A 25,675-nucleotide genomic window follows, 5' to 3' on the forward strand; every position below is an offset into this window, starting at 1 on the left:
AAAAGGCCTCTAGATTTCTAATTTTAAATAACATAGAACACTTTCTCCGGACCCTGTGGAATAACATTGAATATGTTATTATAGATGACAACAAAGTACATATTTTGCTCTATGAAAATTAATGTTTTGTCGAATTTTCTTCCACACTAGAGCGAAACATGTGCACCTTCAGCATAAATTCATCAGCCTTAAGGTCCTTGATCAACTCAAAGACACAAACATCTCCTTCCACTAAACTGTTATCCGTAACAAAGTTCAACCATCCTTTGCTTAAAAGAATCCGATGTTTCCTCCTAATGCAACGGACATTCCACTTATTTCCGTCAGTATCTTGAAGTTCAATTAATTCTGAAGTCTTTGGCATATACTTTCGAACAAAGACAACTGGTACATTCTGCAGATTATGACAGTTGTGAAGTATGCATCGAGAAGAATGCAGGATTAGTATGCGTGAGTATGAATATATTGTGGTACAAACCAGTTTACAGAGGAAAAACTCAGTAAAAATGACACATTCAGTTTAATGTGTAGGTACAAAATCTCACCAGAATATAGTTCCGTACTGTGTTATATTTTTGAAGAATCTGCAAGAAGTAAGGATTTTCTGGAATGAACATATTGGCAGCTTTAATGGCTGTGCTCGTTCCTGAAACCTTCTGTTGTCCTCTTTCGCGACGATCATACCTTCCACACCCTACAGATTTCTCCTGCTGCTGGCTGGTGAACGATTTCCTTGTATCTGCATTTGTTAAATTAGCTCTCAATATAATACAGATAATTTTTCAAGCTTACAATATTTTGTTGGAAAACAAACTAGTCGGTGTTGCAATTGGTTTTATTTGAAGATACTGGTCCAAATGCATCTGGAATTTCGGTATATTTACTTTCATTGAAATGAAGTACATTGTTTTTACTTCCCTCTTTTACATTATTTGGATTAGTCATACCTCCAGTTGCCGCTGCAGAATGTATAGGAGTTCTCATACTTTGCCGAACTAATTGGCCACCAAGTGGCTTAGTTAAACTGCTATTGCCCGATATCTTCAAATTCTTCGCATTTAATAGCTGTCCATTATCACGTAATTTGTTTGTTCTGTTTCTTGTTTCATAGCAACGCGAAAAGTTAATCTTTCCAGATGCAATTTTACGTCTTTTGGCTCTATGCGAAAGTTCAGATGACTTAGCTGAACTCTCTGGTCCCTGCTCAGTTTCAGAGGGATCCACAATTTCAACAGAGCTCATGTCGCTCTTATCAGCAACAATTTCCACAATTTTATCCTTTCCGTGAGAAAGATCCTGAGCAACGTCACGTGATTTAGCATTATCATGGCTCCTAAGTTGATAATCAATCTCAGTAGCTGCTAGATCAAATATGTGGACATTGAAACATGAGTTCTGTCCATATTTGAAGAGTAAAAAGTACCAACAGCTGACAGAATAATGCTCCATAAATTCTTGCCAACCATCATGAAGCCAAATCGTTTTACCAGCCTTCTTCACACCCACAGACCAGAAATCATCAGTGGGAACAATAAGCTTGACGGTATCAAGGAGTTCATCTCCATGTTCTTGGACAAATCTGTCTGGCATGCGCTGCACACAGAAACAACAAACATAGATTTTTTAAAATTAAGATCAGAAATAAATTATAACCATATATGGCATAAAATGGTAGTGTAGAGTTACGAAATCAATTAGAACGATGCAAAAGAAAAGTTTATCAATTTCAAACAGAGTGCTCATGTACCAGCAAGCAAATAAGCAGGAGCCAGGAGACTAGAAGATGATAGCTGACAATCTCAAGAATTCGATGAGTACCAACAGTGTACTGAACTTTTACCTTCACTTGCACTATTGAATCAAGAAAAAAGGGATGACCAACTGAACATCATCAGTTTTTAGTTAGGTGCAGAACATCAATACAAGAACCAGGAGATACAAGCAATTTATGTACAAAGGTCTCTTATATAACATTGTCGAAGAAAATGCCACCTTATTAGTCCTCCTAGCTCTCCATATCCCGTTATTGAGTTCAAAAGGTACACTTTAATAGCTATGAAACACCAAGATAAGCGGCAATACAAACATCACGGGGGATCATTATGTACCCAAATTGAAAATGTTATTCTACTTCTAATTATGTAGAATTACAAAGGTCTCTTATGTGCACCCACTGGCTTCTGCCTCTTAATTCGAGATTTGTGTCTTCGCACGGGTGGAGGCACAATTCGAGATATTGGTTCAGCAAAATCCAGTAACTTTAGCTCAAACCCTGTATATATACTTAAAAATTCATAACTAAAAATCGTAGTTCCGCCTCTACCTCTAAGAATCACCTACTTACAGGTGGAGTACAATAGTTTCAAACCACCTAAAGATCCTACTGAAGCTTCACACAAAACCTAAACTAGACACCAAGATTACAAATTAACTATATTGTCTTGTTCATATATTACAATTATGAGCTCTATCTATATACACGGTTAGGTCACCTAAATGATAATTAGCGTAACTGTTCATAATAAGTATGAAAGTAGTAACCAGTAAAACAAAGGTAATACATATACATACACTCAAATATTTGTTCATGTATTATGCCTAAAATAAAACATTCAATCTAACTGATACAACAGATTAAATTAATAGAATGCATATAACCTAAATCTTCTGTCTGTTGCCAGGGAGTTCACCGTTAGTGATTTAGGGATTCAAAATTCACTTTGAAGTTACATGTTTAAACTATATGTGCTGTATTTTTATTCTTCGAACCACTTAATAAAAATCCTGATCAGGTAGAACTTACAAGTTGACGATCGTCAATGACGGAGGGCTCAACAATGACGTAGAAACTGGCGGACGAGTATGAGTTGGAGCACGATTCCATCATCATGACACTTCAATGTGTATTCCGCACTTGATAGGAAACAAAACAAGAGAGAGTATATATTCCTATCTCGGCCTTTTGGCTAAGATCAAGGGTACAATTTCTTCTTAGCGGTTTAATATCTAATAATTGGGCTTAGCAGATTTTCGGCTTTGTAAAATAAAAGTATATATTTTCCCATAAATAACAAAACTATAAAAGATATACGCAATTATTAATTAGATAATTCAGAATAAATTTGCTTGCCTAGATATTTCTATTTTAATGACAAAAGAGTAATGATGTTGTACTGGGCAGGTCTCCTTGTTGTGATGAAAAATGGACTCCTGAAGAAGATCAAATACTTTTTGAATATATTAACAAACATGGCCATGGCACATTGCCGCCAGAGGGGCTTTAGGACCCCCAATATTTTTTGGACTCTGTTTTTCCCTTTCACTTGATGTTTGATATCTATATTAAATTTATTAATTTCAATTTAATTTGCATCACACAAGACTGATTGAAGAGGAAAGGGTTCTCTACCAATAATTTCTTTTCATTTTGAGACTAAAATTCAAGATCTCTAATTATACACATCCTCTTTTACTTCTTTTTTTTGCCTCACATTCAAGCATTGCAAGTATATTGAAACATCCAAAAATAATTTATTGTTTCCCGCTTGCAATTCATCATGGATATTAGTGTTTTATTAGCTTCTCAAAATGTATGCGTACTTAAGTACTCAAGATGTTTTTGTTTTGAATAATTTAATATGAGCAAATTCTTAATTGTTTTAGTCCATCTTTAATAATTTTCATCTAAACATGTAAAAAGTATTTCGAGTCACACGTAGGGCCCGTGCGCAATTGATGTGAGGTAGCACTCTGCACTTATACTAAATATTTATATCATAATTATAACTGAACTAAAAACTGTTAAATTTTTTTAAAAAAGAGGTTATACGGCATATATTCACTGAATAAAATCTTTAAGTTACAAATTGTATGGTTAAATATCTAAATGTCCAAAGAATTAAGAAAAAATTTAAATACAAAAAAAAAACTGAAAAGGAAAATTCTTTTGTCAATGGGGTAAAGAATTCTGAAAAGTAAAATTTGAAAAGATTCAAAAATGGTCAAAAAACAAATTAGGAGAACTCAATCCCTTAATTTATGGGTTGGGTCTATCTTTGCAAAAATGGTAAAAAATAATAATAATATATTTCAATTATTAAAATACCTTTTTAAAGAGTTTTCTCATAATTAAGGAATACGTTATGTTTATTCCAAAAATAATAGTCTTTTTGAATAATTGATATATCCACATATAGAGAGTAAAAATCTCATTAATATTTTGCCTTATTTGAATTAATGCAATGATTCTAACCTTCCTTCGATCCCTGTACAAGAGTTGTACATGTGTAGCAATTAGCATAAACAATTCATAGTTTGAAATTATACAAAAAGTGAAAAGTTTTTAAAAAGATGAAGAGTTACATTGTGTTTTCTTTCCTCTCCTTCGCAATATTTCTCACTTTTTTTTTATCCTTTGTTAGGTAAAAGAGATTCAATTACTGATTTTACAATGTATATGCAAGTTACATTAGCCTCTTTTTTTTCTCTCCATAATTTTGATTAATATGTATATATATTTTTCATATTGTAGTGTCAGGTGACGTTCAATTTTGTCCAGGAACTTTCAAGGCTGTTGGGACATGAGATAAAATTAGTTGTGGAAATCTAGCTCTATTTCACTGGCCAGCGAGTACGATGCCTCAGCGTTGCAAATGTGCTGCTGCTGGAAATAATCAGAGTGATTGTACATGTTTGATAGTTTGCTAAGCAAAATTATAATAGCAAGGAATAACAATGCATATGGTATGGTTTTGATGTGGATGAAATCAAATATGTATGGACTTATTATAAATAAACACTGATAAACATTCTCTTTTTTCTGAATTATCCGAATATCTTTGTATTTGATCGAGCTTAACCTTAACATGTCTTATCTTCTTTTTTAATTTATTTAAAAAAGAATGCATTTTTTCTTTTATGATAATTCTTTAATTTCAACTTTTCACATATAACCACAAGATTAAAAGACATTTGGACATATTTTTAATTTAAGTCCAAAAAATTCAAAAGTTTTTTTTCCTTTTTTAAACTTATGGCCAAATTAAAATAGGACAAACAAATTAAAATTGAAGGAGTAATGAATATAACATACTCAAGGTCACAATATTAAAGTAGTGTAAAGTTTGTCTTAACAATGAGTTCAAGGATATATAATACACAGTTAATTTCTCATTAATTGTCCCAATTATAACGGAAAGCTTTTTGTTCGTTATAAAGCTTAAGGGAAAATTCATCTCAGGATCATTCTCCAAAGACTTATAACGTAAAAGTTTCATTTTTATGTCATATAAAAAGTCATTAAGCTAAATGATTAACTAAAATATATGTATAAACAAAACACATTTTTGATAAAAATATTCTTACACTTCTGACAAGAAGCACTTTTAGCCTTTAGGCCAAAGATAAAATTTGATTATTAGATAATTATCAAAGATAAAATAAGAAAGAAAAAAAAAGTTAATGAGGCAAGTATACTAAATAGATAGTTACCCAAAATGAGATAAATTTAATCATACGATATAATAAATTTTTACACTTTATTCGTCCTACATGATAATTATGTGTGTGGCGTTCTACATGTATTATGTCACGTAAGATACGTGTATCTACTTGTTCAATTTTATATAAGTTTAAATGTCTACATGTGCCTATTTATGTATATTAACAAATTTCACTAAACTGTAGTTGCGATTCGTAATTATGTAAAATTATAATTATATTAAATTATAAACTATTAATATTTATCAATTCGAATAACTTTTCCATTTATGTATCAGGCCTTTAAACTTAACATAATTTCACTATAATAGGTAACAAACGTCCAAACAAGGGTGACCGTTCTCATTGTTCCCCTTTCCTACGCCCTCCCCCCCCCCCCCCCAAAATAAAAAATAAAAAATACTCTTTTCTTGATCAAAAAATAATATATATTTTAATTATTATTATTTTTTGGTAACCATGTAAACATTACCATTACGAGAACAAAAACATACACCTAAAGAGCCCTTGAGTACAGGGATGCATCTCAAGTCTCCAACAAAACACAAACTAGTTACACTTTCAGCCTTTGCAAAAAGACACTACAATGTATATGCAAGTTACATTAGCCTTTTTTTTTCTCCATAATTTTGATTAATATGTATATATATTTTTCATGTTGTAGTGTCATGTGACGTTCAATTTTGTCCAGGAACTTTCAAGGCTGTTGGGACATGAGATAAAATTAGTTGTGGAAATCTAGCTCTATTTCACTGGCCAGCGAGTACGATGCCTCAGCGTTGCAAATGTGCTGCTGCTGGAAATAATCAGAGCGATTGTACATGTTTGAACCATAGCACCTGGTGAGAGATTGTAGGTGTCTGAAATGGCAAAAAGCCAAGGCCAGAAGATCCGCAGCAGAGTACGCTCCATTCGACATTAGATGTAATTCATCATATGGTATGATTTTGATGTGGATGAAATCAAATATGTATGGACTTATTATAAATAAACACTGATAAACGTTCTCTTTTTTCTGAATTATCCGAATATCTTTGTATTTGATCGAGCTTAACCTTAACATGTCTTATCTTCTTTTTTAATTTATTTAAAAAAGAATGCGTCTTTTCTTTTTTGATAATTCTTTAATTTCAACTTTTCACATGTAACCACAAGATTAAAAGACATTTGGACATATTTTTAATTTAAGTCCACAAAATTCAAAAGTTTTTTTCCTTTCTTAAACTTATGGCCATATTAAAATAGGACAAACAAATTAAAATTGAAGGAGTAATGAATATAACATACTCAAGGTCACAATATTAAAGTAGTGTAAAGTTTGTCTTAACAATGAGTTCAAGGATATATAATACACAGTTAATTTCTCATTAATTGTCCCAATTATAACGGAAAGCTTTTTGTTCGTTATAAAGCTTAAAGGAAAATTCATCTCAGGATCATTCTCCAAAGACTTATAACGTAAAAGTTTCATTTTTATGTCATATAAAAAGTCATTAAGCTAAATGATTAACTAAAATATATGTATAAACAAAACACATTTTTGATAAAAATATTCTTACACTTCTGACAAGAAGCACTTTTAGCCTTTAGGCCAAAGATAAAATTTGATTATTAGATAATTATCAAAGACAAAATAAGAAAGAAAAAAAAAAGTTAATGAGGCAAGTATACTAAATAGATAGTTACCCAAAATGAGATAAATTTAACCATACGATATAATAAATTTTCACACTTTATTCGTCCTACATGACAATTGTGTGTGTGGCGTCCTACATGTATTATGTCACGTATGATACGTTTATCTACTTATTCAATTTTATATAAGTTTAAATGTCAACCTATGCCTATTTATATATATATATATATATATATATATTAACAAATTTCACTAAACTGTAATTGCGATTCGTAATTATGTAAAATTATAATTATATTAAATAATAAACTAGTAATATTTATCAATTTGAATAACTTTTCCATTTGTGTATCAGGCCTTTAAACTTAACATAATTTCACTATAATAGGTAACAACCGTCCAAACAAGGGTGACCGTTCTCATTGTTCACCTTTCCTACGCCCCCCCACCCCACCCCCCACACAAAAATACTCTTTTCTTGATCAAAAAATAATATATATATATATATATATATATATATATATATATATTTTAATTATTATTATTTTTTGGTAACCATGTAAACATTACCATTACGATAACAAAAACATGCACCTAAAGAGCCCTTGAGTACAGCGATGCATCTCAAGTCTCCAACAAAACACAAACTAGTTACACTTTAGCCTTTGCAAAAAGACACTACATCTACAAGCTTTTTTTGATGAACTAAGTATGTCTATTCTATCTAAAATATTGAATTAGTGAATTATTGATTATTTTTTTGCTGTTTGGATAGGGGAAGTTACAAGTGTCATTAAACTTAATTAACGGTTTTAAGATCTGTAGACTCGGGTTAGAAGCTGCCACGTTCAACACTTAACACTCTTTCTATGTGAAATCAATTCTCACTTTCTTCCATAGCTGATCATGTAACACAAATACAAAACTAATTATGCAGATTATGTAACACAAATACAAAAAAAATAAAATTAAAAAAAAAGTGTCAATTTTTTTAACATTTTGAGAAGAAGAAGATGAGGTTCTCATATTTGAAAAAAGCTCTTCATATCCGTTCTTGTTCCAGGCTTTTGGTTGTTTCTTGTATAAGGTATATGTTCTGTTTTGATCTCTTAAAATGTTTGCAGATTCATATAGTTTCTCATTTTTCTCATGTTAGTTTGTTTAATGTGTTCGTTTCATCTAAAAGCTTAAATTGTTAGAAAAACCATACTTTTTTTATTCAGCTAATTATGTTTTCAAGTCGTCCCCCTCATGTATGAGCTCGAATTTCATCAATTCTCATTAACCTCCTATGAAGTTTTTGTACAGATAGCCCCTATTTCGGTGTGGTCCTTAATTGTTGTCCATGATGCTCTTTAACTTTTGCTCTTCTGTTGCTCATTTAATGAAAAATTCTCATGATATAAGTTTAGAGAACTTTTACTTTGTTCTGCATAAGTTCCGTAGGAATTAAGTTATCCGGCATAAGTTATGTTGTAATTAATTTACTTGGCATAAGTTTAGAGAACTTTTGTCTTGTCCAACTTATGTTCAGTAGGAATAAGTTATGTCTATTAACAACATAACTTCATGGGTTCTGAATTGAATTTATGCCTCTATTGGCAAAAGTTCTATAGGAACTAAGTTATGCCTCTAAAGGCATAAGTTCGGTAGGAATTAAGCGGCATAACTTGTGTTATATTATGATATAAAATATAAACTTATGCCTTGAGATTATTTTCTTGTTTTTTCGATGTCATGGTACTTCAACCACTTTTTGTCACTTAAAGTGATGAAAGGTAAAAATTAAATATCATCCCAAAATAGGGTCAAAATGTCACCTTTGATCATATGGTTGACCCCTTTTGTTCCAATTGTTCAGTCAATAACTAGAATTCCTTGTCGGCTCTCTATACAATACTAGTTTGACCGAGGGCTTAGAAACATATTGTAATTTACCATTTGATAAATAATCAACTCGCAATGAATAGGGAGGTATAGTAATGCTATGAATGAATGACCCAATACTGAATAGTGATAATAATATGATCAATAAACGAAGTTCTCCGGTGCTTCCAGACATATTGAGTTCCATATGTTCTTGTACAAACAAAGAGGGTCGATTCCATAAAAGATGAAATCAGTAGATGTCCGGTCACTAAAATTGCATCTTTGTGAGATGTAGAATGCATGTAACATTTCTTTGACAATGCGCTTTTCTCTTATTTGATTTACCATGGATTTGTAACTTTTTTTTTTTTTGGTTGTTATAGTAGCGGGGGTCTCATGGTATACGCAGAAAATGTAGACAACAACGAAAAAATTGTTGAAAGGAGTCGACCAGATTCAAAGAAGAAGAAGAAAATAGTGGTACTTGGAACAGGATGGGCTGGCACGAGCTTCCTAAAGGATATGGATATTTCTTCCTATGATGTCGAGGTAGTGTCTCCGCGTAACTACTTTGCATTTACTCCGTTGTTACCTAGTGTCACTTGTGGAACTGTTGAGGCACGAAGCGTTGTAGAGCCAGTCAGGAACATAATAAAGAAGGTAAGATGAGTTCTCATTACAACTTGTTTCGGGTGTTCATAATAAAAACATCGAGGTAACAGGACCACATCGAATGTTTGCACTAAACAAATCAATACATGACATGTATCTTTAACATATAGTTTCATCAGTTAATCATGATTAATAATAGTCTAGTGTTGTCTAGTTTCCTTATCAATATAGGTATTAGTACCCTCCTAATATCTTATTTTCTTAATTTTATTTTTACCCGTTGTCTCCTTTGTTTCAGTTATGGTATTACTTGTTGTTGTTAATGTTCTTTTCTCCGCTATTTTTGGGCAATGTGACATTCATTACTGTATTTTCTTTTCAAACTTGCTTTGATATGTTTTACTTGAGCCGATGTCTATCGAAAACGGTCTCTCTATCTTCACAAGGTAGGGGTAACGTTGCGTACATACCACCCTCCCACGACCCCAACTGTGGGATTACATTAGATATGTTGTTGTTTGTTGCAAATTAATATCAAGCTTAATTATGGTAAATTAATGTAGTTTGGAGTAGATACGAGTATATAACTGGACCATCCAGTTTTCTTCTCACGCTATTTCTGATCTTGTTGCTCTTGATTGATTTTCTTTTTTATTTTGGTACATGTTGTTGGGTTTAATTGATAGGTTGAATGGGAAATTGAGGGAAAAAGAAGTGGAGAGGAAATGATATGTTCTCTCTTATTTTATTAAATAAGCTTTGGTCCCACATAAGTGGTGGAAATGAAAAGTCTCCTATTTAAAAATAGAAGCACTCATTCATGTTGCTAAAGGGTCAAGAAGAGGGTCTCCCCTCGCGCCGTCGTCGTCGTCGCTCGCTCGGCTCGGCTTCGGCTTCGGCTTCGGCTTCGGCTTCGGCTTCGGCTTCGGCTTCGGATTCGGATTCGGTCAATTGATTTGATTGATAATCTTTTTGGACCAAATTTTCTTTAAATTTTTAATTAATTAATATTATTTATTTAATTAATTAATTAAGTGGAAAAAAATCCTGACCCGCGACCCGCGACCCGTTTCTTCCTGGATTAATTTAAAATTTCCCTCCGTTTTTTCCAACGGATTTTTGAATGGTTGCAACCTTGTCCGAAAAGTTGCAAACCTTCTCAACAGGCAAACCTTTTCCCAACAGGTGCCTTTTCTGAAAAGGTATCAACAGTCTATATATATCTGTAAAATCTTCAGAATGTTCCATACGAAATTCTGAACATACCATCTTCTTCTTCTTCTTTCTGCACTTCCTAAAATCGTGTGATATACATCCTTCAAGTGGTTCGCTGTCATCAAAGATTTGCAGTACCTCTACTTTGGTGAGTAATCGTTCTATCCTGGGAGGAAAGATTCCAAAAACCTCGGGTACTTTGAGGGGAATAATTTTCTTAAGGACACACTGTGCACTCAGTGGGCTCGATTCTGTTTCTGCATTAATATTTTCAGATTCTGTTTTTATTATTTTCAGAAGTTTCTGTTACTGTTTAATATTTTCCAATACAGTTTATTAACAATCTTAAGGAAATTAAATTATTATTGTTTTCTAACCAAACTGTATTCTGTCTTTGGAGACTAAAACCTGTGTGGTTTTCTACTCCGTATGAAATAAATATTCTGATTTGAAGAGTATAAAAACTTCATTGGAATATTAAAGTTCATACTTGTACAACGATTTGAAGAGTATAAAAACTTCGTCGTTGTTTTTTGTAAAAGGTCTGATATTCTGAAATATTAAGACAGTTTATCTATTTTGACAGTGAAAAGAAATGACAAGTGATACTGCTACTACTTCTGCGACTGTTGCTGCAACAAACCGCACTTCTGTGCCACCGGCAGAAAAACCAGGAAAATTTTCTGGAGCCAACTTCAAAGGATGGCAGCAAAGGGTGTTCTTTTGGCTTACCACTCTTGGTATGCAGAAGTTCACTAATGAAGACCCTCCTGTGCCCGCTGCTGATATGCCGGCCAATGAAAAGTTTATGATTACTGAGGCATGGACACAGGCAGATTTTCTATGCAAGGGTTATATCCTAAGTGCTTTGGATGATGATTTGTATAATGTCTACAGTGCTATAAAAACTTCTAAAGAATTGTGGGATGCACTTGAGAAGAAGTACAAGACTGAAGACGCATGCTTGAAAAAGTTTGTGGTTGCTAAGTTCCTAGACTATAAAATGATAGATAGCAGGACTGTTGGAACCCAGGTTCAAGAACTGCAACTTATTTTTCATGACCTTATTGCTGAATGCATGGTAGTTAATGAAGCGTTTCAAGTGGCTGCGATGATAGAAAAGTTGCCTCCTTCGTGGAGAGATTTCAAAAATTATCTAAAGCACAAGCGTAAGGAAATGAAGTTGGAAGATCTTGTGATTCGTCTCAAGATTGAGGAAGATAACAAAACAGCAGAAAAGAAGTTGCGTGGAAATTCAGCAATTATGGGAGCGAACATCATTGAAGATGCTGCTCCAAAGAATAAGAAAAGGAAGCAACCTTTTGGAAAGAATCATGAGCAGAACAAGAAAAAGTTCAAGGGCAATTGTTATAATTGTGGGAAAGTTGGACACAAAGCTCCAGATTGTCGTCTTCCGAAAAAGAACAAGAGAAAGGGACAAGCCAATATGGTGGAAAATAAAGAAGCTATTGATGATCTGTGTGCAATGCTATCAGAATGCAACCTAGTAGGTAATCCCAAAGAATGGTGGCTTGATTTAGGAGCTACTTCGCATGTGTGTGCAGTCCGAGAAGCATTCTCTACTTATTCCCCTGCAACACCTGATGCGACGATCTATATGGGAAATTCTGCAACTGCAAAGATTGAAGGATATGGGAGAGTATTTCTGAAAATGACATCTGGCAAGGTGTTGACGCTGAACAAGGTGTATCATGTTCCAGAAATGCGAAAGAATTTGGTGTCTGCCGACCTTCTTATCAAGAATGGATTCAAGTGTGTTCTAGTTTCAGACAAAATAGTTGTCAGTAAGAATGAAATGTATCTAGGAAAAGGCTACCTCACTGAGGGTCTTTTCAAACTAAATGTAATGGTTGTTGATGATAATAAAGTTCAAGCTTCTTCTTACTTACTTGAGTCAAATAATTTATGGCATTCACGTTTAGGACATGTCAATCATAAAACCTTGCGAAAACTGATTAATTTAAATATATTGCCTAACTTTGATTGCAATAAATCAAAATGTCAAGTATGTGTTGAATCTAAGTATGCTAAGCATCCTTATAAATCTATTGAACGGAATTCTAGTCCCTTAGAATTGATTCACACAGACATTTGTGATATGAATTCTACACCAACTCGTGGTGGAAAGAAGTATTTTATAACTTTTATTGATGATTGCACTCGATATTGTTATGTATATTTGCTTAATAGTAAGGATGAAACAATTGATGCATTTAAGCAATACAAGAACGAAGTAGAAAATCAATTGAATAAAAAGATAAAAATGATTAGAAGTGATAGGGGTGGAGAATACGAATCTCCTTTTGAAAAGATATGTTTAGAATATGGAATTATTCATCAAACTACTGCCCCCTACACACCTCAATCAAATGGAGTTGCTGAAAGGAAAAACCGAACATTAAAAGAAATGATGAATGCTTTATTAATAAGTTCCGGTTTACCGCAGAACTTGTGGGGGGAAGCTATCCTTACAGCTAATCGAATACTCAACAGAGTACCCCACAGCAAAACACAAACTATTCCATATGAACTATGGAAAGGAAGAAAACCCAACTTGAAATACTTCAAAGTGTGGGGGTGTTTAGCAAAGGTCCAAGTTCCTTTGCCCAAAAGGGTAAAAATCGGACCAAAGACCGTGGATTGTATTTTTATTGGCTATGCTACAAACAGCAAAGCTTGTCGATTTTTGGTTCACAAATCGGACAATCCTGAAATTAATGTTAATACGGTAATTGAATCAGATAATGCTGAATTTTTTGAAAATATTTATCCGTATAAAACTAAAAGTGAATCCTCAAGTGAAAGATCTAAACGACCAAGAGAAGTTCAAAAGGAAAGTAAACCATCCAAAGAGGATCCAAGGCGTAGCAAACGTCAAAAGATATCTACTTCCTTTGGACCAGATTTTGTGACATTCTTGCTTGAAAATGAGCCTCAAACATTTAAAGCTGCAATGTCTTCTTCTGATTCAGCATTTTGGAAAGAGGCAATCAATAGTGAGATTCAATCAATTTTGAATAACCATACATGGGAATTGGTTGATCTTCCTCCTGGAAATAAACCTTTAGGATCAAAATGGATATTTAAAAGGAAAATGAAAGCTGATGGCACTATTGATAAATATAAGGCAAGACTTGTGGTCAAAGGTTATAGACAAAAAGAAGGTCTTGATTACTTTGACACATACTCGCCGGTAACAAGAATAACATCTATTCGGGTGTTAGTGGCACTTGCAGCTATATATGGTCTTGAAATTCATCAAATGGATGTTAAGACGGCTTTCTTAAATGGAGAATTGGAGGAAGAAATTTACATGGAACAACCTGAGGGTTTCATAGTTCCAGGTAAAGAAAGGAAAATGTGCAAACTTGTTAAGTCACTTTATGGACTTAAACAAGCACCTAAACAATGGCATGCAAAATTTGACCAAACAATGTTGGCAAATGGATTTAAGATTAATGAGTGTGACAAATGTGTTTACATTAAAAATACTCCAAATCATGAAGTCATTGTTTGTTTATATGTTGATGACATGTTGATAATGAGTAAAGACATTGCCAATATAAATGCTACGAAGCGTATGCTTGCTAGCAAATTTGACATGAAAGACTTAGGGGTTGCTGACTTAATCTTAGGAATTAGGATCCATAAAACTCCACAAGGTCTAGCATTATTACAATCACATTATATTGAAAATATACTTGATAAGTTTAAATATTTAAATTTCAATGTTGCAAAAACTCCAATTGATGTAAGTTTTGCACTTCAAAAGAACGAAGGTAAAAGTGACTCACAATTGGACTATGCACGAGTTTTGGGAAGTTTGATGTATATTATGAATTGTACACGACCAGATATAGCATGTGCTATTAGCAAGTTGAGTCGATTCACGAATAATCCTAATCAAACTCATTGGATGGCAATGAAACGAGTCTTGGGGTATTTGAAACACACCCAAAACTATGCTTTGCATTATAATAAATATCCCTCAGTAATTGAGGGATATAGTGATGCAAACTGGATCACCGGATCATCTGAAGTTAAATCCACAAGTGGATATGTTTTCACCGTTGGTGGAGGAGCAGTGTCTTGGAAATCATCAAAACAGACATGCATCGCCCGCTCTACAATGGAGTCTGAATTTATAGCTTTAGACAAGGCTGGTGAAGAAGCTGAATGGCTTCGAAATTTTTTGGAAGATATTCCATTTTGGCCCAAACCTTTGGCACCCATATGTATACATTGTGATAGCCAAGCGGCAATAGGAAGGGCAGGAAATGTTATGTATAATGGAAAATCGCGTCACATTCGACGGCGACACAATACTGTTAGACAACTACTCTCTAGTGGTGTTATCACTATTGACTACGTAAAGTCAAGAGATAATATATCGGATCCACTAACAAAAGGCTTATCTAGAGAGGCTGTTGAAAGATCATCGAGGGGAATGGGGTTAAGGCCTAGGACAAGTCAACATGGCGGTAACTCTACCTAGTAGACTGGAGATCCCAAGAACTAGGTTCAAAGAGATCAAACAAAGTTATGATTGACGGTTCAACATTGTCAAATAACTCAACCCATTCTCGTGATGATGACAATGTTCAGAAACAAAGGATAAAACCTTAAGGCTTTTAATGAGTTAATAAAGCTTTAAAGGTTTTTTAATAATTATCTAAATCTGACGGAAAATAACTAGATAGTGTGTCTATAGGACTACACGTTTAGAAATCACCTATGTGAATGTGAAGTATAAGCCGCTTCAAGGGGAATGACAGTAAAGGCCCATTCTCTACGCATTCACGAAACCAGGCGGTGTTCATGGCTGAAACGAACACAACCGTGAGAACCATAGATGGTTGATGATTGATTGTGTGACTTATGTTGTCTAGTTATACAACAAAGTTCGACGGTTCAAAGATATCGCATCTACCGATTGATCGAGTATATCCTATATAAGTTCACTATGGAAAGTTCAAAGGGAAACCTACTTATCCAGATGCAATTAATCTTCGCTTGTATATCACACACTTATCCGTGCATTCCTTTATCTTGTAGACATTCCCCATTCATGTGGGGGATTGTTGGGTTTAATTGATAGGTTGAATGGGAAATTGAGGGAAAAAGAAGTGGAGAGGAAATGATATGTTCTCTCTTATTTTATTAAATAAGCTTTGGTCCCACATAGGTGGTGGAAATGAAAAGTCTCCTATTTAAAAATAGAAACACTCATTCATGTTGCTAAAGGGTCAAGAAGAGGGTCTCCCCTCGCGCCGTCGTCGTCGTCGCTCGCTCGGCTCGGCTTCGGCTTCGGCTTCGGCTTCGGCTTCGGCTACGGCTACGGCTACGGCTACGGCTACGGCTTCGGCTTCGGCTTCGGCTTCGGCTTCGGCTTCGGCTTCGGCTTCGGCTTCGGCTTCGGCTTCGGCTTCGGCTTCGGATTCGGATTCGGATTCGGATTCGGATTCGGATTCGGATTCGGATTCGGATTCGGATTTGGATTTGGATTTGGTCAATTGATATGATTGATTGATAATCTTTTTGGACCAAATTTTCTTTAAATTTTTAATTAATTAATATTATTTATTTAATTAATTAATTAAGTGGAAAAAAATCCTGACCCGCGACCCGCGACCCGCGACCCGTTTCTTCCCGGATTAATTTAAAATTTCCCTCCGTTTTTTCCTATGTATTTATCTGTATTCTTGTTTATTCTTCTTACAGAGAAATGGAGAAATTCAATATTGGGAAGCAGAATGTCTCAAGATTGATCCTGAAAACCATAAAGTCATTTGCCGTTCTCTTGTGGAAAATTTGGTTGGAGTGAACGATTTTTCGCTAGAATATGACCATTTGGTTGTAGCAGTTGGAGCTCAAGTGAACACTTTTAACACTCCAGGTGTGGTGGAACATTGTCACTTTCTGAAGGTAGACTTCTCTGTCCCTATGCGCTTACATGATTAATTCAGATAGCAGATTCGTAACATATTTTCTCTACACAATATGCAACTACATGTATTTTGAGACCTCATTAATGAAATAGTTTTGGTTTCATTAGTCAGATGGATGTTTTTTTTTAATTTATTAAAGTGAAATGGGTGATTTTGGCAACGGTAAAATGTTGTCAATATCACCTGAGTTTAGTGAGTGATTTTGTGTGTGAAATGGCAAAAACAGAATTTTCGATTTCTCAAAAGTCTGAATCATGTGTCATACAGGAAGTTGAAGACGCTCAGAAGATACGGAGGACTGTAATAGATTGTTTTGAAAAAGCTGTTCTCCCAGGCTTAAGTGAAGAAGAGCGAAGGACCAATCTCCATTTCGTTATAGTTGGAGGGGGTCCAACCGGAGTGGAATTTGCAGCTGAGCTACATGACTTTGTTCATGAAGATTTGGTGAAATTATATCCTTCAGTTAAGGATCTAGTGAAAATAACTGTCATCCAATCTGGAGATCATATCCTGAACACGTAATAATTCACGAACTTACATGTCACCTTACAAAAATGAGATTCCAATACTGAACTTATTAGAGATCATGATGTATTGGCTATGTGCAGGTTTGATGAAAGAATTAGCTGTTTTGCTGAAACTAAGTTTCAAAGAGATGGAATTGAGGTTTTGACTGGTTGCCGTGTTGTTAGTGTTTCTGGACATTCAGTTAACATGAAAGTAAAATCTACGGGAGAATATATCGTTGTACCCCATGGTATGGTTGTATGGTCAACTGGAGTTGGTACTCGCCCATTTGTGAGGGATTTCATGGAAGAAATTGGCCAGGTATGTTTGCACTATGATCCCCCTTTGTTTGTCTATTGTGCTGTTATGCCCCCAAAAAAACCGTGATGAGTTGTGGCACGTGTTCAATTGAACTCATTGCGTTCAACTTGAACTATACATACATATGCACAACTTATTCAGAATATATAATAAGAACACACTCATTCTAAATCCACTTACTCTAAATCTAAATTTTAGATTCGTCTCTGGTGTTAGTCCTTTCCTTTCTGCTATATTCTAAGATTTGTTCTCTAATTCGCAAAAGTGCTAGTAATTCAGTTATCGTGACCATGTGATTTTATTTTTTTTGGCAGGGAAAGAGATGGATTCTAGCAACTGATGAATGGTTGCGAGTAAAGGGATGTCCCGATGTGTATGCTATTGGTGATTGTACCACTGTGGATCAACGTAAAATTATGGTATCCAAGCCTTTGGCCAAGTAGCTACACCTGAAGTATTTCAGGAATGCTTGAATCTACAGGATATCTATTCCCAACTCTGTTTTTTCTTCTTTTTATGATATATATAAATGACTTTCATGAATAAGCAAAACATATATAGTCCTAAATTTAAATATAGTTAAGTCCCAACAAATCGTAATTAGTAAAGTACATTGCCATCATGCACTAGATTCATAATATTGACACGCTTTCATATTTTTCACCTTCAATTTGCATTTTCGTGTGTCGCTTCAGGAGGATATTTCAACCATTTTTGAAACTGCGGATACGGATCATTCTGGAACCTTAACTATTGAAGAATTCCAAGATGTTCTGGAAGACATAATCATCCGATATCCTCAAGTGGAACTGTACCTGAAAAGCAACCATTTGTTTGAAGTAACAGAGTTATTCAAGGATTCAGAAGGAAATGAAAGAGAGGAGGTAGATATTGAAGGATTTAAGTTAGCCCTTTCTCATGTAGATTCCCAAATGAAGAGTCTACCTGCTACTGCTCAGGTATATGTTCCCTCGTGATTGTATTCACTGATGATATCCTAGTGTATTCCCTTAGTCAGAGGGAACGCAAGCAAGGACCATTCCTTTGTTTTATTTCATTTTTGTTATCAGCTTCATTTTTTTTTTCATTTTTCACATTGGTAGGTTGCTGCTCAACAAGGCTCATATCTTGCTAGCTGCTTTAACCGTTGGGAACAATGCAACGCTAACCCTGAAGGCCCTCGCCTCTTTGGAGGTGCTGGGCGTCATGCATTTCGACCCTTCACGTATGTCTTCCTCTTCTTGAGTGAATTAATTTCTTATTAACCGAATGTTTGTTGAAACTAAGCTCTCAAGAGATGCTACTAGTGAATTAATAGGTTTTTCCATCAAGGGGGTTCATTTGAATCCCCTTCATTGAAAAACTACACTATATATACAAGGTTAATATTGTTTTTTTATATATACATAGTAGATGTTGAAATTCCTTGACTTCTTCATGCATTTGCTTCTTTATATTTCGAATGTTCATGGCAAAAATTCTAGCTCGCCACTTTTTCACCTTAGCCAAGCATGGTTTAAGCTAGATCCAAGTGCCGTTTAGTCATGTGCACTCAACATGTACTGCTGGCTCTTTCCTTTGTTTCTTAATCCTTTTTCCAATTTTTGTTTTGAACTTCGTACCTAAGATATAAGCTTGTTCGTATTCTTGTTCTTGTAAAAGCACTATTCGTTCACGTTTTAAGCTGCACAGAATAGCATGGATAACACAAGTAGGATTAGAGTTTCTCTTAGTTTGATTAACTCCTTCCCCCTAGCATGAGTCAAGGCCAAATTGCAGGGGTGGATCAAGCATGTTAAGTTCGGGCTATGAGTGTGCTTTGAACTATGTATAGTAGAAAAGTCTAAAGTAAAGAATATGTATTTTATACTCCCTCAGTTTCGACACTACACATTTTTATATCTAGAAACATATAGCTATTAACTTCTCATTAATATTAATGAGAAGTTTTTATAGACACGCAAATGATATGACATGTTGTAGACCATAAGTTTCAAAAGTCTTATAGACACACAAATATACAAGTTTTGAAAATCTTCTACCTTTTTACTTAAACTTCAATGGCAAGCCAAACTATGTCACATAAATGATAGATTCATGCGTGCAATGATTCTCTGTACTAGCTTAAAATTTTAGATCCGTCTCTGCTTAATTCTCGAATGTTGTGATGCAGGTATCGGCATTTAGGGCAATTTGCACCATTAGGTGGTAGCAAAGCAGCAGCAGAGCTTCCTGGAGACTGGATATCAATGGGTCGTAGCACACAATGGCTCTGGTATTCTGTGTATGCAAGGTGATTAATTAAATGTGTATTTAATTCATGAATATCACATAATTATGTATGTTCTTTTTAGAAGATGTACTAATCTAATTATATACAGTAAAGTAATAGTTGAATTATTATTTCAGCAAGCAAGTCAGCTGGCGTACAAGGATCCTAGTTGTATGGGATTGGACAAGAAGATACATTTTTGGAAGAGATTCAAGTCGAATATGATGCTTACATTTTGACATTGTCTCTTTGCTACTTTTTGGTTACTAAATGCAATAATTTTATATTTGTATAAACTTTTACTGTACATCGAATAGTAATTAATAATTGCGAAAATGTAAATTTGTGGTAGGAATGGTTTATTTCTGCCATCCTTTAATAGTTAAGGTCAAACTAAAGATACGTGGAATGTATCAAGATGTCCTTTAATATAGTGGTTTGAAGTATGCATGACGTATGAAAAGTTAGAATTAAAGAATTGTCTTAAAAAGAAAGAGATGTTTTTTGAAACAAACTAGAAAATAAAGTATTTCAAATCAACAAATTGAAATAGAGAAAGTACATTCTATTTGAAGAGTTTCATTGCTTAGATACTCACTCAACTTTGAAAAATTGCCATTAAAATCATCTAGTTTTTTTTTAATGTATATATCTATAGTAAAGGATACCTAAATGAAGGAGAAGTCCATGAGAATTTAAAGTAATTATATATGTACACGAAACTATTAACTGTGGGGTCTAGCCCCTCATTTTCTTATTTTATTGCTGGTGGAATCGAATCATTACGAGATAAACAATGAGACAAAGGAGATCACTTCGACAATTCACTTTGAGTACAGGGAAGTCTGCTGGTAGGGTTACGAGAGCAAGCCCCTCCCCGGCCGGAGAGCCTCCAGGACAAGGAGGCGGCGATCAACCATCCACTCAGAAAGGTCCGCTTCAGGATCATTTGAATAATGTGAAGATACAGACTTGAATCTTTACCCCGAAAAGCCAAATCCTGGAAAAAAAAAAGCGAAGACTCCCCTCAAGAAGATTTTGCTTTTCCTCACCTTATCACCTGTCATCAAGCCTCCTACCCCAGATTTTTCAGTCAATTTGAAATAGACTCATCTCTAGGCTTCACATCTTCGTGAGAAAGGGAAAAAGGAAGCAACAAATATTGAATGGAAAAGTAGCACAATTTTGTTGACAAAATTGTAAACGGTAAAATGAAAATTTCACCAATAAAAGGAGTTTTTTAGTGTGGTAGTCTTTTTTTGAGTATTGTACTCGGTACTATCCAGTGTAAAATTTTTTACTATAGTGATATCGGTTGCTGCTCTTGGCTCGTGGTTTTTTTCTTTATTTAAAATGGTTTTCACGTAAAATTCTTGATGTCATTATTTCCCATTTTATTTATACTGTTTTGACCATATATATTTTTGTGTTTGTCCGCATTTTCCCAACAAACTGGTATCAGAGCAAGATTTTATCTGAGTATGCTTTGTGATTGCAGCATAGTATGAACTTCTACATCAGAAAAGATTTACTTTGCTTTAATATATTTTTAGGAAAAAATGATGGAAGCCAACACTAGTAAAATGGTTACTTTAAATTGTGTTAATTATGTCATTTGAAAGGGGAAAATGGAAGACTTGCTTTATGTTAATAATTTTTATCAACCAATCTTTACCACTGTAAAGTCTGATAATAAAACAGATGAAGAGTGAAATCTGTTGTACAGACAAGTGTGTGAATTTATTACGCAATAGGTTGATGATAATATGTTGAACCATATTTCTGGGGAAACACACGCTCGTACCCTATGAGAGCATCTTGAAAGTTTGTATGCTCGAAAGACTGGGAACAATAAAATATTCTTAATAAAGCAAATATTAAGTTTAAAATATCATGATGGTTCTCCGATGACAGATCACCTGAATAATTTTCAGGAAATCATGAACCAATTATCTGCTATGAGTATTAAATTTGACGAAGAAATTTAAGGCTTGGTTCTACTTGATTCCCTACCATATTTTTGGAAAATATTTAAAACTTCATTGTCAAATTCTGCTCCGAATGGTGTGATCTCTATGGATTCTGCCACGAGTAGTACCTTGAACGAAGAGATGAGAAGAAAATCTCAAGGTTCTTCTTCGTCTGATGTCCTGGTAACTGGCTCCAGGGGAAAATAAAAATTGCGGTTCTCAGAATAGAAAACATAACAGGAGAAAATTCAGAGGTAGACTTAGAGATATTGAGTGCTATCATTGTGGCATGAAAGGGCACACAAAGAAGTTCTGCCGAAAATTAAAGAAGGAGAACAAAGACAAAGAGGAAAATAAAGAAGATGGCGATGAAAATTGCCTAGCCACCGTCTCCATCTAAGATTTTGTTACAGCCCTTGATGCAGATTTGATAAATATTGCTTGTAATGAGTCAAGATGGGTTGTGGACACTGGTGCCGCATCTCATGTGACATCAAGGAAGGTATTTTTCTCTTCCTATACTCCTAGTGACTTTGAAATCTTGAGTATGGGTAGTGAGACTGTATCTAGGATGGCTGGTGTTGGTACAATTTATTTGGAAACTAGTATTGGAACTAAACTGGTTTTGAATAATGTAAAATATGCACTTGATGTTCGTCTGCACCTGATTGTGGGCAGGAGTACTTCCAAGATTGACGAGTTAAAGAAAGAGTTATGTAAGTCTTTTGTTATGAAAGACTTGGGTCATACCAAGCAAATTTTGGGTATGAAAATTACTCATCTCAGGGATGGAAGGAAGATTTATCTTTCACAAGAAAAGTACATTGAACTGTACTGGAGCACTTCAACATGAAGAATTCTAAGCCTGTTAACACACCTCTTGCTGGTCATATGAAGTTGAGCAAGAAGATATGTCCTACAGCTAAGGAGTAAAAAGAGAGCATGGCCAAAGTTCTATATTCCTCCGTTGTCGGAAGTTTAATGTATGTAATGGTATGCACTAGACCTGATATTGCTCATGCAGTTGGTGTTGTCAGCAAGTTTTTTGACAATCCAAAAAAACAACATTGGGAAGCTATAAAGTGGATACTCAAGTATCTGAGAGGTAGCTCAGATAAATGTTTGTGTTTTGGAGGATCAAATATAATCTTGAAGGGCTATACAAATGCTGATATGACAGGTGACCTTGATAACAGAAAATCCACTACTGGATATTTCTTTACCTTTTCACGGGGAGCTATATCATGGCAGTCAAAGTTGCAGAAGTGTGTTGCACTATCTATAACTGAAGCTGGGTATATTGCAGCTACTGAAGCTGGCAAGGAGATGATATGACTCAAGCAATTTCTTCAAGAGCTTGACTTACATCAAAGAGAGTATGTTATCTATTGTGATAGTCAAAGTGCAATAGACTTGACCAAGAACTCTATGTATCATGCAAGGACAAAACACATAGACGTGAGATATCATTGGATTCGACAAAAGATAGAAGACGAATCTATGCAGGTTGAAAAGATTTCTACAAATGAGAATCCTATATATATGCTGACCAAAGTGGTAACAAGGGACAAGTTCAAATTGTGCAAAAAACTTGTTGGCATGAACTCTCTCTAAGAATATGAAGATATCTCTTTCTAGTGAATGAGACTGGAGGGAGAGATTTGTGGGGTTCAGCCCCTCCTTTTCTTATTTAATTAGTGCTTCAAGGAAAAAGAAAGCAGCAAATATTGAATTGCAAATTGTTGCTAGCAGCAAATATTGAATGAAAAAGTAGCACAATTTTGTCAACAAAATTGTGAATGGTGAAATGAAAATTTCACCAATAAAAGGAGCTCTTCAGCTCCTCATTCAATACAACTAAATTCACAAAAAGAATTATTTAGAGAGTTTTGAGGATTTCATAGACTATAAAAAATAGTCTGTGAAAAAAAAATAGAGTGAGTGATATTTTAGTAATGTGGTAAATCAAAAGAGTGTTATTCCTTTTGATTGTGTGGTAGTCTTTTTTTGAGTATTGTACTCGGTACTACCCAATGTAAAATTTCTTACTATAGTGATATCAGTTGCTCCTCTTGACCCGTGTTTTTTGCCTTATTTAAATGAATTTCCACGTAAAATTCTTGATGTCATTATTTTTTATTTTATTTCTATTATTTTGATCATATATATCTTTGTGTTAATCCGCATTTTCCCAACATTAACAAATATAGAAAAATGGAAGCCAGTTACCACTTACCATTCACTTCTCAAATTTCATACAAAAACATCATTACATTTACGTTCATTTAGTATTTAATCAAACAATATGAAATATTGTAAAACAAGGAATGAAATGTGAACAAAAATGCGAGTGGTTCGGCATTTTTCTAGAATAAAAAGGGATGAAGTGAGTCAGGTATTGAGTTGATTTTGGGTTGGTTGGATTCTAATTGATCCAAAAAAATAATTAAATTATATACACTATTAATAGTATAAAATAGTAAATTATTAGTAGTTTTAATTCTTTTTACTGATGTAGCTCGTAACGGATCTACTAATTTCACTTAGGCCTCGTTTATTTGTATTAGGGTCATGATGTTTGAATATGAATAATTAAGATCTTAATATGGAAAGAATATGAATGCACTTATTTGGTGTGAATAAGTTTTAATCATTAAAATCTTAAACAAAGTCTTAATATAACTAAGAAATTTTTTTATGTGGATAATTTTCACCATCACTCTGTCCACAACCACCAACCACGCCTTTGTCATCACAATCACCATCGTCATCGCCAATCATCACTGACAACCACCACCAACTACCACCAATATCCATCGTCAACCACATATTCTTCAATCACTGTCATCAACACCGCCAACTACCAACATCAATCAATTCCACCGTCACAATCACCACTAAGAACTGCACCATCATCATATCAATATCACTAGAACACCAATCAACTCCACCATCACTGTAAACAATAAATTTTCGAGCCGGAAAAAATAAATAATCAAGATCGGAAAATTGGAGTAACAAAGTGTAATATTTGATTTCAAAATATAGTGCGTGTTACAATCTCTATAATAATCCTCTGATTCTTCAAATAATATAAAATATGTTGAACTTGAATTTGATTTAGAGTCAAGGGCTTGAATAGCTTGATCTTGAATCTTCTTCTTCAAATTTGGATTTGAATTATTCGTCACGAACACTTGTATGGTTATGACGAATAATAAATATGAACAAGTAACTTGATCTTGAACTTCTTGATATTTTCCTTCGTTTTTGATCTTGAACTTGAGCTTGAATTTGATTACTTGAACTTTGTAGTTTTGTAGAAAATTTGTAGCATTTGATCCACGAGCTCTCTTCCTGCTTCTTGTTCTTGAGAACCCCCTCCTCTGAGAATAATGAAGACCCATATTTATAGTTGTAGAGAGTGGTATGAGGGTGTGATTTGATTGGTTGGTTTGAATTGACCAATCAGATTTCTTTGGTGAATAACTTTAATTTAATTGGTCAGAACATGTCACATATACACGTAACATTATTCTAGTGGCTCATTTAATTTGACTTAGATTGTCAGATAACTTCGATACGTAGCATGATTTTAGTGGCTTATTTTATTTGACTTGGATTGCCACATAATTTTGGCACATGACATGATTCTAATGACTCATTTAATTTGACTTGGATTGTCATATAACTTTGACACGTGGTGTGATTTTAGTGGCTCATTTAATTTGACTTGAATTGCCACATAACTTTGACACATGGTGTGCTTTTAGTGGATCATTTATTTGACTTGGATTGCCACATC

The 25,675-nt window shown here is 34.3% G+C and overlaps 2 protein-coding genes and 1 pseudogene across 2 annotated transcripts; 2 read left to right on the top strand and 1 right to left on the bottom strand.

The window, feature by feature from the left end:
* Nucleotides 1-56: 56 nt before the first annotated feature.
* LOC129893527 (B3 domain-containing transcription factor VRN1-like) lies at nucleotides 57-2,932 on the bottom strand. The gene is made up of 4 exons (XM_055969077.1): nucleotides 2,804-2,932; nucleotides 948-1,593; nucleotides 546-739; nucleotides 57-394 (listed from the first exon to the last, which is right to left on the bottom strand). The coding sequence occupies exons 1-4, from the start codon at nucleotides 2,888-2,890 to the stop codon at nucleotides 119-121; spliced, it is 1,203 nt and encodes a 400-aa protein (XP_055825052.1). The 5' UTR covers nucleotides 2,891-2,932; the 3' UTR covers nucleotides 57-118.
* A 13-nt stretch (nucleotides 2,933-2,945) lies between these two features.
* On the top strand, nucleotides 2,946-3,080 carry LOC129893628 (U2 spliceosomal RNA; annotated as a pseudogene).
* A 13,487-nt stretch (nucleotides 3,081-16,567) lies between these two features.
* Nucleotides 16,568-20,339, top strand: LOC129892662 (external alternative NAD(P)H-ubiquinone oxidoreductase B1, mitochondrial-like; the record flags this gene model as incomplete). The annotated part of the gene is made up of 8 exons (XM_055968248.1): nucleotides 16,568-16,777; nucleotides 17,068-17,318; nucleotides 17,409-17,628; nucleotides 17,943-18,047; nucleotides 18,324-18,587; nucleotides 18,732-18,853; nucleotides 19,802-19,921; nucleotides 20,038-20,339. Coding segments are annotated over 8 exons (1,380 nt in total), but the record flags the coding sequence as incomplete, so codon positions are not given.
* Between the last annotated feature and the right edge of the window lie 5,336 nt (nucleotides 20,340-25,675).

Source organism: Solanum dulcamara, chromosome 6 (genome assembly GCF_947179165.1).
Source record: "Solanum dulcamara chromosome 6, daSolDulc1.2, whole genome shotgun sequence".
NCBI classification, from domain to species: domain Eukaryota; kingdom Viridiplantae; phylum Streptophyta; class Magnoliopsida; order Solanales; family Solanaceae; genus Solanum; species Solanum dulcamara.